The sequence below is a fragment of the Camelus ferus genome, chromosome 4 (assembly GCF_009834535.1).
Source record: "Camelus ferus isolate YT-003-E chromosome 4, BCGSAC_Cfer_1.0, whole genome shotgun sequence".
Lineage (NCBI taxonomy): Eukaryota > Metazoa > Chordata > Mammalia > Artiodactyla > Camelidae > Camelus > Camelus ferus.
The window spans coordinates 54,160,726-54,173,813 of NC_045699.1; the positions used below are offsets into that span (position 1 = coordinate 54,160,726).

The 13,088-nt window shown below is 42.7% G+C and overlaps 1 protein-coding gene across 5 annotated transcripts in view; it reads left to right on the forward strand.

The window, feature by feature from the left end:
• The first annotated feature begins 10,594 nt into the window (after window positions 1-10,594).
• PALM2AKAP2 (PALM2 and AKAP2 fusion) overlaps window positions 10,595-13,088 on the forward strand; it is a 425,013-nt gene continuing 422,519 nt past the window's right edge. For 2 of the 5 annotated variants that reach the window (XM_032478150.1, XM_032478152.1), the window contains exon 1: window positions 10,605-10,738. In XM_032478150.1, the coding sequence (XP_032334041.1) occupies window positions 10,734-10,738 (5 nt within the window). In that variant the 5' untranslated portion in view covers window positions 10,605-10,733. Of the gene's footprint in view, window positions 10,739-13,088 lie in introns of all 5 variants that reach the window. The other 3 variants (XM_032478148.1, XM_032478149.1, XM_032478151.1) reach the window with 3 other exon arrangements.

The following is a 13,088-nucleotide window of genomic DNA, read 5'->3' on the forward strand; positions in this document are numbered from 1 at the left end:
CCCCTGCTTAGACTTGGCAGTCTGCACTTGCTTTGGTTCTTGCCCTGGTTCCCGCAGTGCTGATGGGGGTACAGGTCTCTTTCGCTTTCACAAGGAAATTGAAAGGCACATGGCGCAGAAGCAAAACATATTCTAGAACACTTTTGCCTTGTAGCACAGGGTGTCCATGCCCAGAACATTCTAAAAAGCATTGGTTGTTAGCATTTTATTTGGATTGGAGAATCCTGTGATTTGTGCGATGTTCTATTTGATCTGGTCCATCTGCTCTTTCATACTGGAACTTTAATATTCATTTTAAAATTGGTATCATTTGAAAGACTACCCAGTACCCAAATATTTTCCCCAAGACTAATCAGTGTCTGAAATCTGAGCATTAGAGATTCATTTGATGAAGAAGGGAGCTTTATAATATTTTTGGTCCTTAAGTACCCTCCATGGAAATGTGAATCCCCATGGGAGGATTGTGAGACTGGAAGAGGTTCTGGGGTTCTTGAGATCAATTTCACTTTTCAGACTCAGCCCCTTCCCTGCTCATTATTTTTGTTTTAACGTCTCAAACATTTTCTAATGTTTTGGTTTTGGAGCGGTGTGGAAATGGTGCTTATGAATATGGAAAATTAAAAGGAAGGAATTTATTTGTGTTGTTGGAGACAGATACACTTAGCTCAAGTTCATCTTTGTAAGTTGCTTAAGATACTGGCAGAGAGGGCTGCAAGTCGAGTTAAAGAGAATGGCCAGGGAAAAAGTTATCTATAACATTAAGTAGAATCATGAGTCAAGGCCTGGAGAATTGGGGAGTAGGTCTGGGAGGCCTCAAGGACAACCTGGGAGGCAGAAATTCCATCCTAGGCAGAGGGTCTGACAGTTGGGGCATATGTATATCACATCTACATACAGTCAACAGAGGGGGCTTCAAGCCAGTCATCTCAAGGAAGAGAAGCTTTAGGGACCTCTGAGTTTGATGCGAAGTATCCTAACTCCTCTCCGTCACTCATCTCCTTACAGGCTCATTAAGTGGCTTGTTCTGACCTGTCCTGGAACCCATAACTCCCTCAAGAAAACTTGTGTATGCCTCGACCTCTCCTCTTTCCTAACAACCAACATCTCTTAAAGAAGTTCAGAGGACGCCCCCTGCTGCCCATCCATTACTAGATAGCCAGGTTAGCCAATTGTGTGACTGGAGGAAACCTACGAAACATCCATGTGGTCTGTGAAATTCAAACCCATCACATCTGGTCCCTTAAAGCAGGGACTATAAAGGGCCAAATTATGGCCTCTGATCCACAAGGTTATTTTAAAATTTTTAGTAATTGCTCACCATTTTCTTGGGGGAGATTTTATACAAAAATAAAGACTTGTTTTCCTTGAGAAAATTCAGATCTGGACACACCAGACCTGTATTCCTACATGGTGGTAGTTGTCTGGGGATAAGTAGAGGTAGGAACAGATGGTGTAGAGACTCCTGGTTGGAGTCATCATCCCCACAGTTCCCTATTGTCCCTCTACCCAGACCTCTTTACTCATTTAAAATACATGCCTGGTCTCTGGGTGCTGAGTTTGCAAAACTCACCGAAAAATTCCTTGGCTAGCATCTTAGAGAAAATGGCTGGCATGAGTGGAATGGAAGTAAATTTGTTGTGTTTGAGGAGCTCAAGAAACTATGATGACAGGGTTTGCATAAGACATTCAGGTGACATGAGGACGATACTTAACCCTAACTGACAAAGGTGTTCAGACAGAAAAGTTGCTATAGTTCACTTGGTTCAAAGGAGGACATTTAAAAATTGTACCTGAGAATAGAGGTTTAACAGGGGAGAAATAGCAACTCTAGCTAAGAGGATGCCTGGCCCAACTTACCAATCTTTCTAACGATGGAAAGTTTGCGACCTGAAAAATCAAATGATTTCTGTTTTTTTTTTTTTAGGGGGATAATTAGGTCTATTTATTTATTTATTATTTTAACAGAGGTACTGTGGATTGAACCCAGGACCTCGTGCATGCTAGGTATGCACTCTGCCACTGAGCTATACCCTCCCCCCATCAAGTGATTTCTTATTGAGAGCATCTTACCTAGTTCTCTAGATTAATATATAATCAAAAATACAACGTTTGAATAATCAGTGATAGCACTTATTTCCCCTGAGCCCTCTGATACTACATTTTCACCGCTCTCCAAAATAGTGTATCGTAGAAAATTTAATTCAGTTGGTTCCTCAGATATTTCTTCTCCTCTTCTGACTTCTCTGCATAGCTCTCCTGTGAGCAGCTTAATGCATTTCATAGGTCACACAACCAAATACGAGGTGGTCCCGGTCTAGAGGGAAGTGATGATCAGTTGCCTGTTTGCTGAGGTCAGAATTCCCCCAGAGACACCTGTGGACTCCTGTTGAATGCTCTGGCTCAACTGGTCTCATCACCTTTCACTGAGTCATTTGAGCCATGAGAATCAGGCTGGATGCCTTTCTCTTACCCACACATTCTGCATCTTGGCATATTTCTTGACTCCCTTTCCTTTCCATGCCAACGGTGGCTGCCCTAATTGGAGACCTTATCATCTCTTGTCTAAACTGTAGCATCAGGCTTCTAACCAGCTGTCCATCCTAAGATCCATCCTCCACACTGTCATGAGATGCCGGTAGCTTACCAACTTAACATGGCAGCAATAGCGTAAGACTGAGTGGGAAATATCATGGTACTCAACTTGCAGATAACACCTTCCTCCACATCACAATCTGCAACTCAGTATCCTAGAGAGGGGAAAATCCAAAGTATTTGAAATGTAACAGAACATCAATTATGATTATAGTTGAAATCAACCATGTCAGTCATGAAAAACAATTCTATTTGTTCTGTGTATGTCCCCCAAATTTTAAGGACATAGAATCATAAAGAGATCCTAAGTGTCTCCAATTACAATGCTCTGCTTGTGATTTGGAGGTAAGGAGGGGTGTTGTGTTTGCCAACATCATCCTGTCCCTTTGTTAAGCTTCTGCAGGCAAGGTCCTCTGGTGACCTTTCTCCAGCCTCATCTTTAACCACTTTCTTCAGGACCATTGCATTACACAACTCCAGGGGGCACTATTATACTGTGTTGTATGTAACTGGGGCCTCCAGAGTTGAGTGATATTGTGGTCCTTCTCTTTACCTCCCTTTCCAGCAGAAATATTTAGACATCTTCCTGCTGATTCTTATTTCTTTGTTCTTGATTTTGTGAGCCTCTCTTTCTGGAAAATCTTCTAACTACTTTTTCCTACCTCCTTGGACACACAGACACACAGAGATACACACAGACATGGACACAGATGCACACTTCTGGTTAAATGTTATTCATCCTTAAAGACATAGCCTAGGCATCAACTTCTTTAGCAAGATTTCTCTATTTCTCTGCCCACGCTCACCTTTGTAATCACACTTATAACACTGTATTTCATTTAGTGTATTTTGATTATCTATATGCCTTTCCTCCACTAAACTGTGAGCTCTTAAAGGGGCAGACACCATATCTCATATGTTACTGTAGTCCCGGTTCCTACCACAGTATCTGACACTATCTTTCCTTTACCCTTTGTTAACACCTCTCTCTGCAGTTCAGATTTCTCATCCCAAAGTTGACCCATTCTCAGGATGACTGACAGTGAGAGTATCTTCTCCCTTCACTGGAAATCCTACCTTACCTGTAGGGATATGATTTTGTCCTATGGGCCCCTAAAAGGTATTAAACCTAATATTTGGTCCCCCACATAGTCCCAAGGTCTAGGTTCATTGAGTATTGATACTGTAGGGGAAACATTGACAATCTAGACCAAGCTGTACCTCCTACAGCATTATCTAGTTCCTTTACAAAATTTTCTCCAGCGTCAAAGGAAGAGAAGACAAATCTGCACTTTTCCCTGACTATCTTGTGTGTATGTGTGTGTGCCTGTGTGTGCCTGCGTGTGCAAGTGTGAGTCATGTTCCTGATTCCTTAGATAACAACACATACACACAGACAAACAACACTATACAGGCATAGGGAAGTCAATGCATACTTAGAGAAAGAAACATTTCTACGGGAACCATCAATTGTAAAGACTTGGGTCTGACAAAAGAGATATCCAGGAAATTACAACTTCTTGAGGTCTTTCTCAAGAGGGACATTTTCATTATTTTATTCAACAAATATTTATGAAGAGCCTACTATGTGCTAGACACTGTTCTAGGGGACATATGAGTGAACAAAATAGAAAAATAAATCCCTGTCCCTATCAAGCTTACTTTCTACAGGTACTTGATTGCATTCATATACGTAAATGTTCTCCTCACATTTCCTAAAACAAAAGAACATTCTGCCTCAAGAATAAATCCAAGTTTTCAATGCTCAGAAAGGAGAAATGGTTTCCAACTTTCCAATGATCCTTCTCAAAGCATATAAAATTTTTTTGAAAAAGTCTTACCATCTTAGGTAGTGTTACTTTTAATGTTGACATTTAATATTTGTGTCAGGAGATGAAAATATTTAATGATGATGTACATAAGCCTACCTTTAAAGATACCGCCAAGTAACCAAATAGCTTCTCCAGCTTTAGGTGGCCTAGGAGAGCTGATGAGATAATACTAAGTCAAGTATTAATAGCCTTGTAGCAGTTGAACATCATCTAGCTCTTCTGGCTCTCAGCTTAAGCAATGTGAAATGTATCTGGGTGACTTTGGACTGGTTCCCCTCCCATGTGTGGTTAAGGGGCAGCTTTTCCTTGGCAGAGTCCCTTTGATGAGTCCATGGTGTCACTGGGTTATCTCTGAGAGGTCATTGTTCATCTTCCGTCGTAGGTCAGACTTGGCAGTGGTGAAATAAGTGATCTTGCTACATCTGTACACGCATAATCATGGGCTGTTCTGAACACATACGTCATCTTGCGGGTGGGTGAGAGGAATCTAAAAACAAAAAACAAATAGGCCTTTTCAGCTTTTTGAGCTGAAAGAAAACAATAAATGTATTTCAACAAGGAGGATGATCCCAGGTCAATGGTAGGAGTCTGTGTTGGCTGTTGGACTAGGTAACCCCCAGAACCCCTCCCGTTGTCGATAGACCGTGACTGCCAGAATCACCCATGAGTCAGAAGTCTGCGCTGTTAGTGTCTTATCTGAGCAACAGAAAGACTATGAAGAAGAGAGATAACCTTTGCCCATGTTTAACCCAAGAAAAGAGCTCTTCGCATTTTGCTGACGTCTTTCCTGTCACAGTCTATGGGCTAGTTTTACCCAGTGTCAGTAGAATTATAAGAAGCCACTTGAGGTGACGTATTTTCAGAGAAAATGTATTAATGGTGGAAAAAGAGTGAGACATGAAGGCTAATAGCGACGCCATGATATTAATTCCAGCCCTATAAAACCAAGCTGGAGGTGTGCAGATCAACGAAACTCAGTAAATTATTTCATTCCACACCCCAACCCCCACCCCAATGTGCACAGCTCTAGATAAGATGAACAAATAACCAGTTTCTGTTAGAGATATGTCTCTTCCCTGTATCTCTCTAACAGTGACATCATTTACATGGAAGTAAAAGGGTAGTGTGACTCACATTATAAAATATGAAAAGTACATAAAGCTCCACAGGATGTCATACTTCTTAGAGTACAGACAGTTGAAATCCAGTAATGCCAAGTAAATTAAAAGACTGCTGTTTTTGTATTAATTGTCAGTCTGTGGTTTGCTTTGCATTTGTTGATGTATTGGAGTCGTGCCTTTAGCTTGACAAAATGATTGTGCTTATTTTTATTTTCTTCCTCCCCCGTTAGACTGGAAATGATAGCAGTATCTCCATTTATCCAGTTGACGAGGAAGGAGAGTGAACAGGAACACTGAATATACTTTCCAAGTAACTACATTTTAGCCTAGGCAAGATATAAACATAAACAATCGAATATAAATGGAAACATTTGAAAGCCTATTTAATCTTTTTTTTTTAATTGAAGTATAGCCAGTTATAATATGTCAATTTCTGGTGTGCAGCACAATGTCTCAGTCATGCACATACATACATTTATTCGTTTTCATATTCTTTTTCATGAAAGGTTATTACAAGACATTGAATATAGTTCCCTGTGCTGTATGAAAGCCTATTTAGCCTTTAACACAAAGTAGGGGACATGATTATCCTATGATTCTCTCAGGAGCTACTGTGATGGGTAGGGCTGCTTGTTCCTACACTGAAGGATTCCAAACCGACATTGTTGTTGTTTTGTTTTGTTGTCCTGTGCCCATTTTTGCACTTTACTTCCTCACCTTTAGCTGCTACTGCCTGAAGTAACACTTTTCCTGTTCCTCTCCAACCCCTTCAAAGTCTGTGTTTCTGTTTCTACTGAACCACGAAACGATTTAACCAAATATGCTCAGAATTATATCGAAAGTAGTCATATTATGAGTTTGTTTGTTTTGAATTAGGAAACACTGAGTTCACAGTGGAAGTTATAGACCCCTAATCTCTATCCTCACACACACCCCAACCCATAATTCTGCCTATAATCTCAGGCAGATTCCCTAAGTCCACCGTGGTCCCCAGTTTAAGAATTCCTATTCTAAAGCTTATGCATAATCCTTATATAAAAATCCTGGTAGGTATTCTCTCAGAGCTGGTCATTCTGTTTTTAGACCAGAAGGCTGAAGATTTTGCTTCTGTTGATAAAGAATTTGACTTTCACTAAAATATAACCTGAGTTAAGTTATTTAACTACTCTAAGCTTCAGTTTCTTCATCTACAAGATGGTAGTAATTGTAACTCTTACAAGATCATCACAGGATAAATATAAAACAGAGTAGGTACAAGCAAGTTGCAAACTCCAGACAATTAAAGCTTAGCCTGAGGTCCATAGACAATGGATGGGCTCCAGGGGTCCACAAACCACCTGATATTTTAAGCAAAATGTGGGTTTGTGACACCTGTGTGTTTTTCCTGGAAGCAGGGTACACAGTTCTCATCAGGTACTCAAGAAGGTTATGACCCTAAGAATGTTAAGAATTGGTGCTTATGCAGACATAGAAAACAAATGATAGTTACCAGGAGGGGAAGGGATGGGGAGGGATAGATTAGGAGTTTGGGATTAAACAGGTACACATTCTTATATATAGAATGAACAACAAGACCTACTGTATAGCACAGGGAACTATATTCAGTTTCTTGTAATGAGCTGTAATGGAAAAGAAACTGAAAAAAAAATATATATATATATAACTGAATGGCTTTGCTGTACACCTGAAACTAACATTGTAAATCGACTATGCTTCAATAAAAAATAAGAATAAAAATATATTAAAAAAGAATTAGTGCTTATGGACTGGACTTTATGATATTATTGTTGTTTTGTTTATTTCCTGGTTCTAGACTAAATTTCAGGTAGGTAGTGTTGTTAAGTTATTGACTTCCAAGTCAGTTAACATGTATTTTGTGTGCTAGGAGTACCCAGTGAGCTCAGCTTAAATGAATAAACTATCAGAGAATGTGTATCAATGGATTCACATAATCATACCTGCTATTTTGCAGCTATGCTATATATATGTAAATTTTTAATGAATAAACAAATAGTAACATCTAGTGTAACATTCTCATTTAATCAGTGAGAATAAACAAATTGGTCACTTAAGTATCTATGTCTGTACTGACTTCACATCTTCAACGGAATACTATGAAGATACATAAAGATGGGTGTTAAAATGTTAGAGATTTCAGCAGAAAGTTATGATGTGATGATGATGATCATCATGATAGTTTATTATAGCTACTGTTTACTGGGTATCTACTAAGTACCAGGCATGATACTAGGTAATTTATATACATTGTATCTAATTTTCAAACCAACCTTTAAAGCTAAGAATTATTCTCCTCATTTTATAGGTAAAGAAACCTGAGACTAAAATTAACTAATAGGTCCAAAATCACAAAGCTAGTAGATGACTAAACTGGAATTTTAACTAAGGTCCGTTTGACTCTGAAGCATGTGATTTTTTTTCCTAAAGTTAAATACAGCAAATGCTGTATTTATGACTCTTAATAAGAAGTATAAGCCAGCCCTATAAAATGAATTAATTCTTGTTTTTCTATTGCATTTTAAAATTATAATAGTTAATCTACTAACTTCAAAAAACTTAGGGTGCACCTATAATTCAATTTAACCTTTATCTTAAAGAGATGCCGATGGAAAGGTTTTAGGCAAGGGGATATATGATTAGATTTGCATTCTTGGAAGATTGCTCCAGCTGTTCAATTGAATGGGTAGGAACAAGATGTGACAGGAGGCCAGAAAGCCAGGAGAGAGGCTGTTTTATTAACAGCAGTGAGGATAGGGAGAAGTGCATGTGCTCTGTGGCTGTTCAGGAGGTAAGCCCGGATTGATCTTGTTCATTGACTGGGGAGGACAAGTCAGGATGGTCAGGAATCAAAGACAATGCCCAGGTATCCGTGCAGACACTCCCCTTCCTGTTGTGAGGATAGGTAGGCAGGGTATTAGGAGGAGATTTACAGGTGAAATTGATGAGTGAATTTGAGACATAATTGGCTTGAGGTGTTTGTGAAGATGTTAATATGGTCTTTGGATATTCAGTTTTGAAATTTAGGGCTGGAGATTTAGTTTTGGAAGCACCATGTAAATAGTTAAATAAAGCCATGGAAGTAAATGAAATTGCATAGGGCGGGGATGTGCAGTGAAAAGTGAAGAGAGTTAAAGCTAGACCCAGCAGAATGCCAACATTTAAGAGAGCAGTAGCAGATACGGGGTAGCTAGCATCCAGGCAGTGTGGCGTCATAGAAGACAGTGCTTCAAAACAGGAGTGACTCTAGTATTGACCCAAAAGAAATGAAAACATATGTTCACACGAAGACCTGTACACAAACGTATATAGCAGTTTTATTAGTAATTGACACACACTGGAAACAATCTAAATATAAATTATCAGCTGGTGAGTGGATAAATACATTTGGCACATCTGTGCAATGGAATACTATTGAGCAACGGAAAGGAACTACCTCTACACACAACAACACAGATAACTCCCAAAAGCATTTGCTATGTGAAAGAAGCCAAACACAAAAGGCAAGAGAGTATGGGCAACCCTTCCAAGCGTCTTGACTATGAAGGGGAAGAGTAAAGACAGGATGGCATCTGCAGAGGCACATGGGTTGAGGGAGGGTTTCACGATCTCTAAATTCACACTGGATTCTCTGAATAGAAATAGGAGAAAATCTAGAATCTCTTTCCATAAAACATCTCTGTGAATCTTCACAGGCCTTGACTTTGTCGCTTACTTTCCAGAGGGAAAGGAAGGGAGTGAATCTACCCAGACCACTTTGCACTGGTTTCCTCTCAGTCCCTTGAATGGGTAGCACTTTCTTATCTAGAGTCACCAAACAAGCTGATAGCTTCTCAGAGTGCCCTCCCCCTGTATCCCAGCCCTCCCATCTCTCAGGCCAGTCCCGTGTGTGCCCACGCTTTCTTGAACACCTTCCCTTAGCAGGTCCATTTCCCTTTTATTCTCCATCAGAGTATTTGTTTTAAACAGCTTAATTAAGATATAATTCATAAACCACAAAATTTCCCCAGGATGTACAATTCAGTGCTTTTTACTTTATTCAAGAGTTGTGCAGTCATCATCAGAAATTAATTTTAAAACATTCATCACAGCATTTTACTACTTAGTTTTTATAGCAATATCTTCAGCCTGTGATATGTTTATTTTTCTATTTCTCTGTGCTTTGTCCTTCTACATTAGCCTGTGAGCTCCACCAAGACAGGGACTGTGACGGCCACGCTTACAGCTGCATCCTCAGCACCCAGCAGACACTTACTCACTGAAGGGCCGGGCAGTGAGACAAGATGAAAGCCTGAAACTTGTCTCACCTACTGTTCATTGCAGCAGGTGTAGGACACCTGAGTGGGAGCCAGGTTCCCACTCGGGAAACCGTTAGGAGCGGAGGATTCTCAGAGGGGGTGTAGGAGGGGACTGTATGCCCCGGGAGGCTTAAAACTGTGGGGTGGGGCCATGGTAATTTGGGAAATCATATTCAATATGTCGATTGTTTTCAAAGAACCAACTAGGGAAAGTAACGCTGGACAATATCTTCCTGGCAGGCGGGAATATGCAGAATGTGGAGCGGTAAGAAGGGCGTGGGGTCGCCAAAGTGATGGAACACCGCATTAACGCGCCGCAGCGCAGCTGGAGTTTCCCTTGGGAAACTCAGACAGATGCCCGCTGAACTGGCACAATGGCGTTTCCGAATGGGTGCCCAGTGCAACCTTGCCAATGACTCAATCGTTTTCCCTGCGCGCTCTGGGCTGTGCCACGCGCCGCAGCCACGCATCTGCCCCTCCCACCGGTTCCCGGCGTCTCAAGGCAGCGCCGCCTGTCCCAGGGGAGCCGCTGGCGCACCTGGCGCCTCGGGCGCCCGGGCCCTGCGCGCTGGTGGCCACACTGCCCGGCGCGCAGCTGCCTGCGCGCTCCCTCCCCAAACACTTAAGTAGAGTGGCTTGTCTAGCGCCCAGCGAACAACATTATCCAATTGCTTCCCGTTTTATTCGCAGGCTGGGAGCTGAGAGAGCCTGAGCGTTCACTTTCAACCCTCAAGGGGAGGAGGGGGTGCGGGCAGGGAGGGGAGACGCTCCCGGCACCACCTCGCGCGCGGCGCGGCCAGAGCGCCCGGCTTCGGCAAAGGCCAGCAGCGCCGGTGAGCCCCGCAGCAGCACGCCCGGCCTCCCAGAGCCCGGAGATGGAGTGAGTATCCCCGCGCCGCGCGCGCCACTCGCTGCCTTCCCCTCCGCGTGTTGCCATGGCGACCGAGGCAGCAGGCCGATCGGCTCTGATCCCGGTCTGGGATGGGTGTTTAATTTCAGCCGCAGGTGTATGCCTGGCGTTTCTATAGCAGCAGCCGCGGTGGCAGGAGCCAAGGGGTAGGAGCCCCGGGATTCGTGGTTTTGGCCGCTGCCTCTTGGCCAGCAGGGCCTCCGGAGGGGATGATGTTGCTAAGGAGGGAGGCACGTTCTAGGCTTCCCCGTCCCTGCCCTAAGCTTCCGCTACTCAGGGAGTTGGCCGCAATAGCCGTTACTTCCGATTCCTAACCATGTCAGCATTATTGGACTGCAGTTTAAAAAAAAGGAGGGGGGGGGTGGTCACTGCGGATCAGAAGCCAATGTGGTTCAGTGTGAAGCGTGTAATGGAAGGATGATGAGTTAGTGGGTAATACGAGCCAGAGCTGCAATGCCTTGGCTACTAGAAACCATGAGGACCCCCAAATAATTGATTTGTTCCTGGGGTAATTGAGAAAGGAGACAGACCGTAGGACCGGCAGCCGGGGTTTAATTACAACGTTTGGCACAGGGGGCACCGCATGCGAGGGGTGGGGAAGAGAGGGCAGGAAGGCAAGAGGGGCGTTAACCAGAAAAGACACAATACAGGGCCTCGGTGCTGGTTCAGACTGGGGTTCATCTCTCCTCTGTCTTTGCATCCCTACGTTGCTTTTTTGGTCACTCTTTCAGGCTGCTACTGCAGCAGAGCCACTCTGACAGGCGACAGGCTCCAGGAAAGGGTCATTTTGGGAGCCAGCTATTAGATAACTGCTCACTTGGTCAGCTTCTCCTCCTCCTGTTCTCTTCCCACGGGTACTCCCTGACATTGAGGCTGTATGAAAATCATATTTCAGCCTGTAGATAATGCCCTGTTTTCAAGTATCAGGGCTTTCATGCCAAACCCAATAAACCCTAGTTGCAGCTTTTATCCACCCCCTGCATATCTGATTGTGTAGATGCAATTTAATCCTCACCAACAAGGCTGCTAAAGCAGAAGTGAGAGATGGTGTGGCATTTAGCAGTGATGAGTTGTAGATTTCAGCCCCTGCCTTGGCTGGTTCAAGTGCTATTGATTTCCTACACCAGTAATTTGATGTCGTCTGAGCCTCAGTTTCCTTATTTATACAATGGAGATAAAGATGTTCCTTACCCACTTTTAAGGGTTAAGAGGATCAGATAATATTTCTATCTCTTCTAAAGAGCTCTGTCAATTGTATGGTGTATACGAATTTAAGGAGCTAATGATTAAGCCTTTTGGAGTCAGTTTGCTGGGTTTGAGTCCTTTTACACTTTGCTGAATGACGTCAGCCTCTCTGGGCCTCATTTCTGGAAACAGAAATAGTAATAATAACTCTTTCCTGTGATTTTGTGACGATTAAACAAGTTGATACATACCAGGTTTTTAGAATAGAGCCTGGCACAAAGTAAACTCAATGAATAATGCCAATTACCTATGAATAGTATCTATTATCATTATTACTATGGTCTCCAGTGTTTTCCATTGACATTTATGGGGTGTCAGGTTGGCACCAAGCTGTTTTTTTTTTTCCAGACAATTGATTAAAAACTACAATGCCCCAAGGGCAACTGAGAGTAGCACAATTCCTAAGATGCCTTTGTAGATGTGGAGAATCAACCAGAAGACACAGCAGGCTTGGGGATACAGAGCACAAACTGGACAACGCGCCCCTGGCCTGCTCCATTCCCCTTCCACGTTGCCATTTTCTTGACATGGAGACTGTCTTTTATAAGAGACTGAATATGAGTCTAGTCATCCCACTGTGTAAGGTTAAAGAGTTACCCTGGTTATTTGCCGGGGCAGCAATTTTCATCTTTACAGTCTCATATTAATATTAATACTCTAATGTATAACGTATCTCCCAGACTTAAAACATGGGAGTTCAGTAACTGTGTAACGGCATACAGGATCTGTACGTTTACTTCCTCAGACCGTCCCCCATTTCCTCTCCATCCCTTGCTAAGCTTTTGTTCCAGGTGTGCCTGTCTCTCGCCTGAAACTCCTTGTGAACAAAGACCTGTCCCATCACACTCCCCCCTCCCTCCTCCGGGATCCAGGTTGGTGCCTCAACCAGCCTCCTTCTCCCCAGTGGACCTGGCCCCGACTTTCCCATTCCTGAGTGACATTCCAAAGCCCTCCTTGCCTTCCAGTTAACCTCCCGTATTTCTAACTGACTGTCTGTTCTCTACCCCACTTCCTTTGCTTCATTAATGCCATTCCCTTTTTAACTCTTTATTTCCCCTTTCAGAATACCACTTTT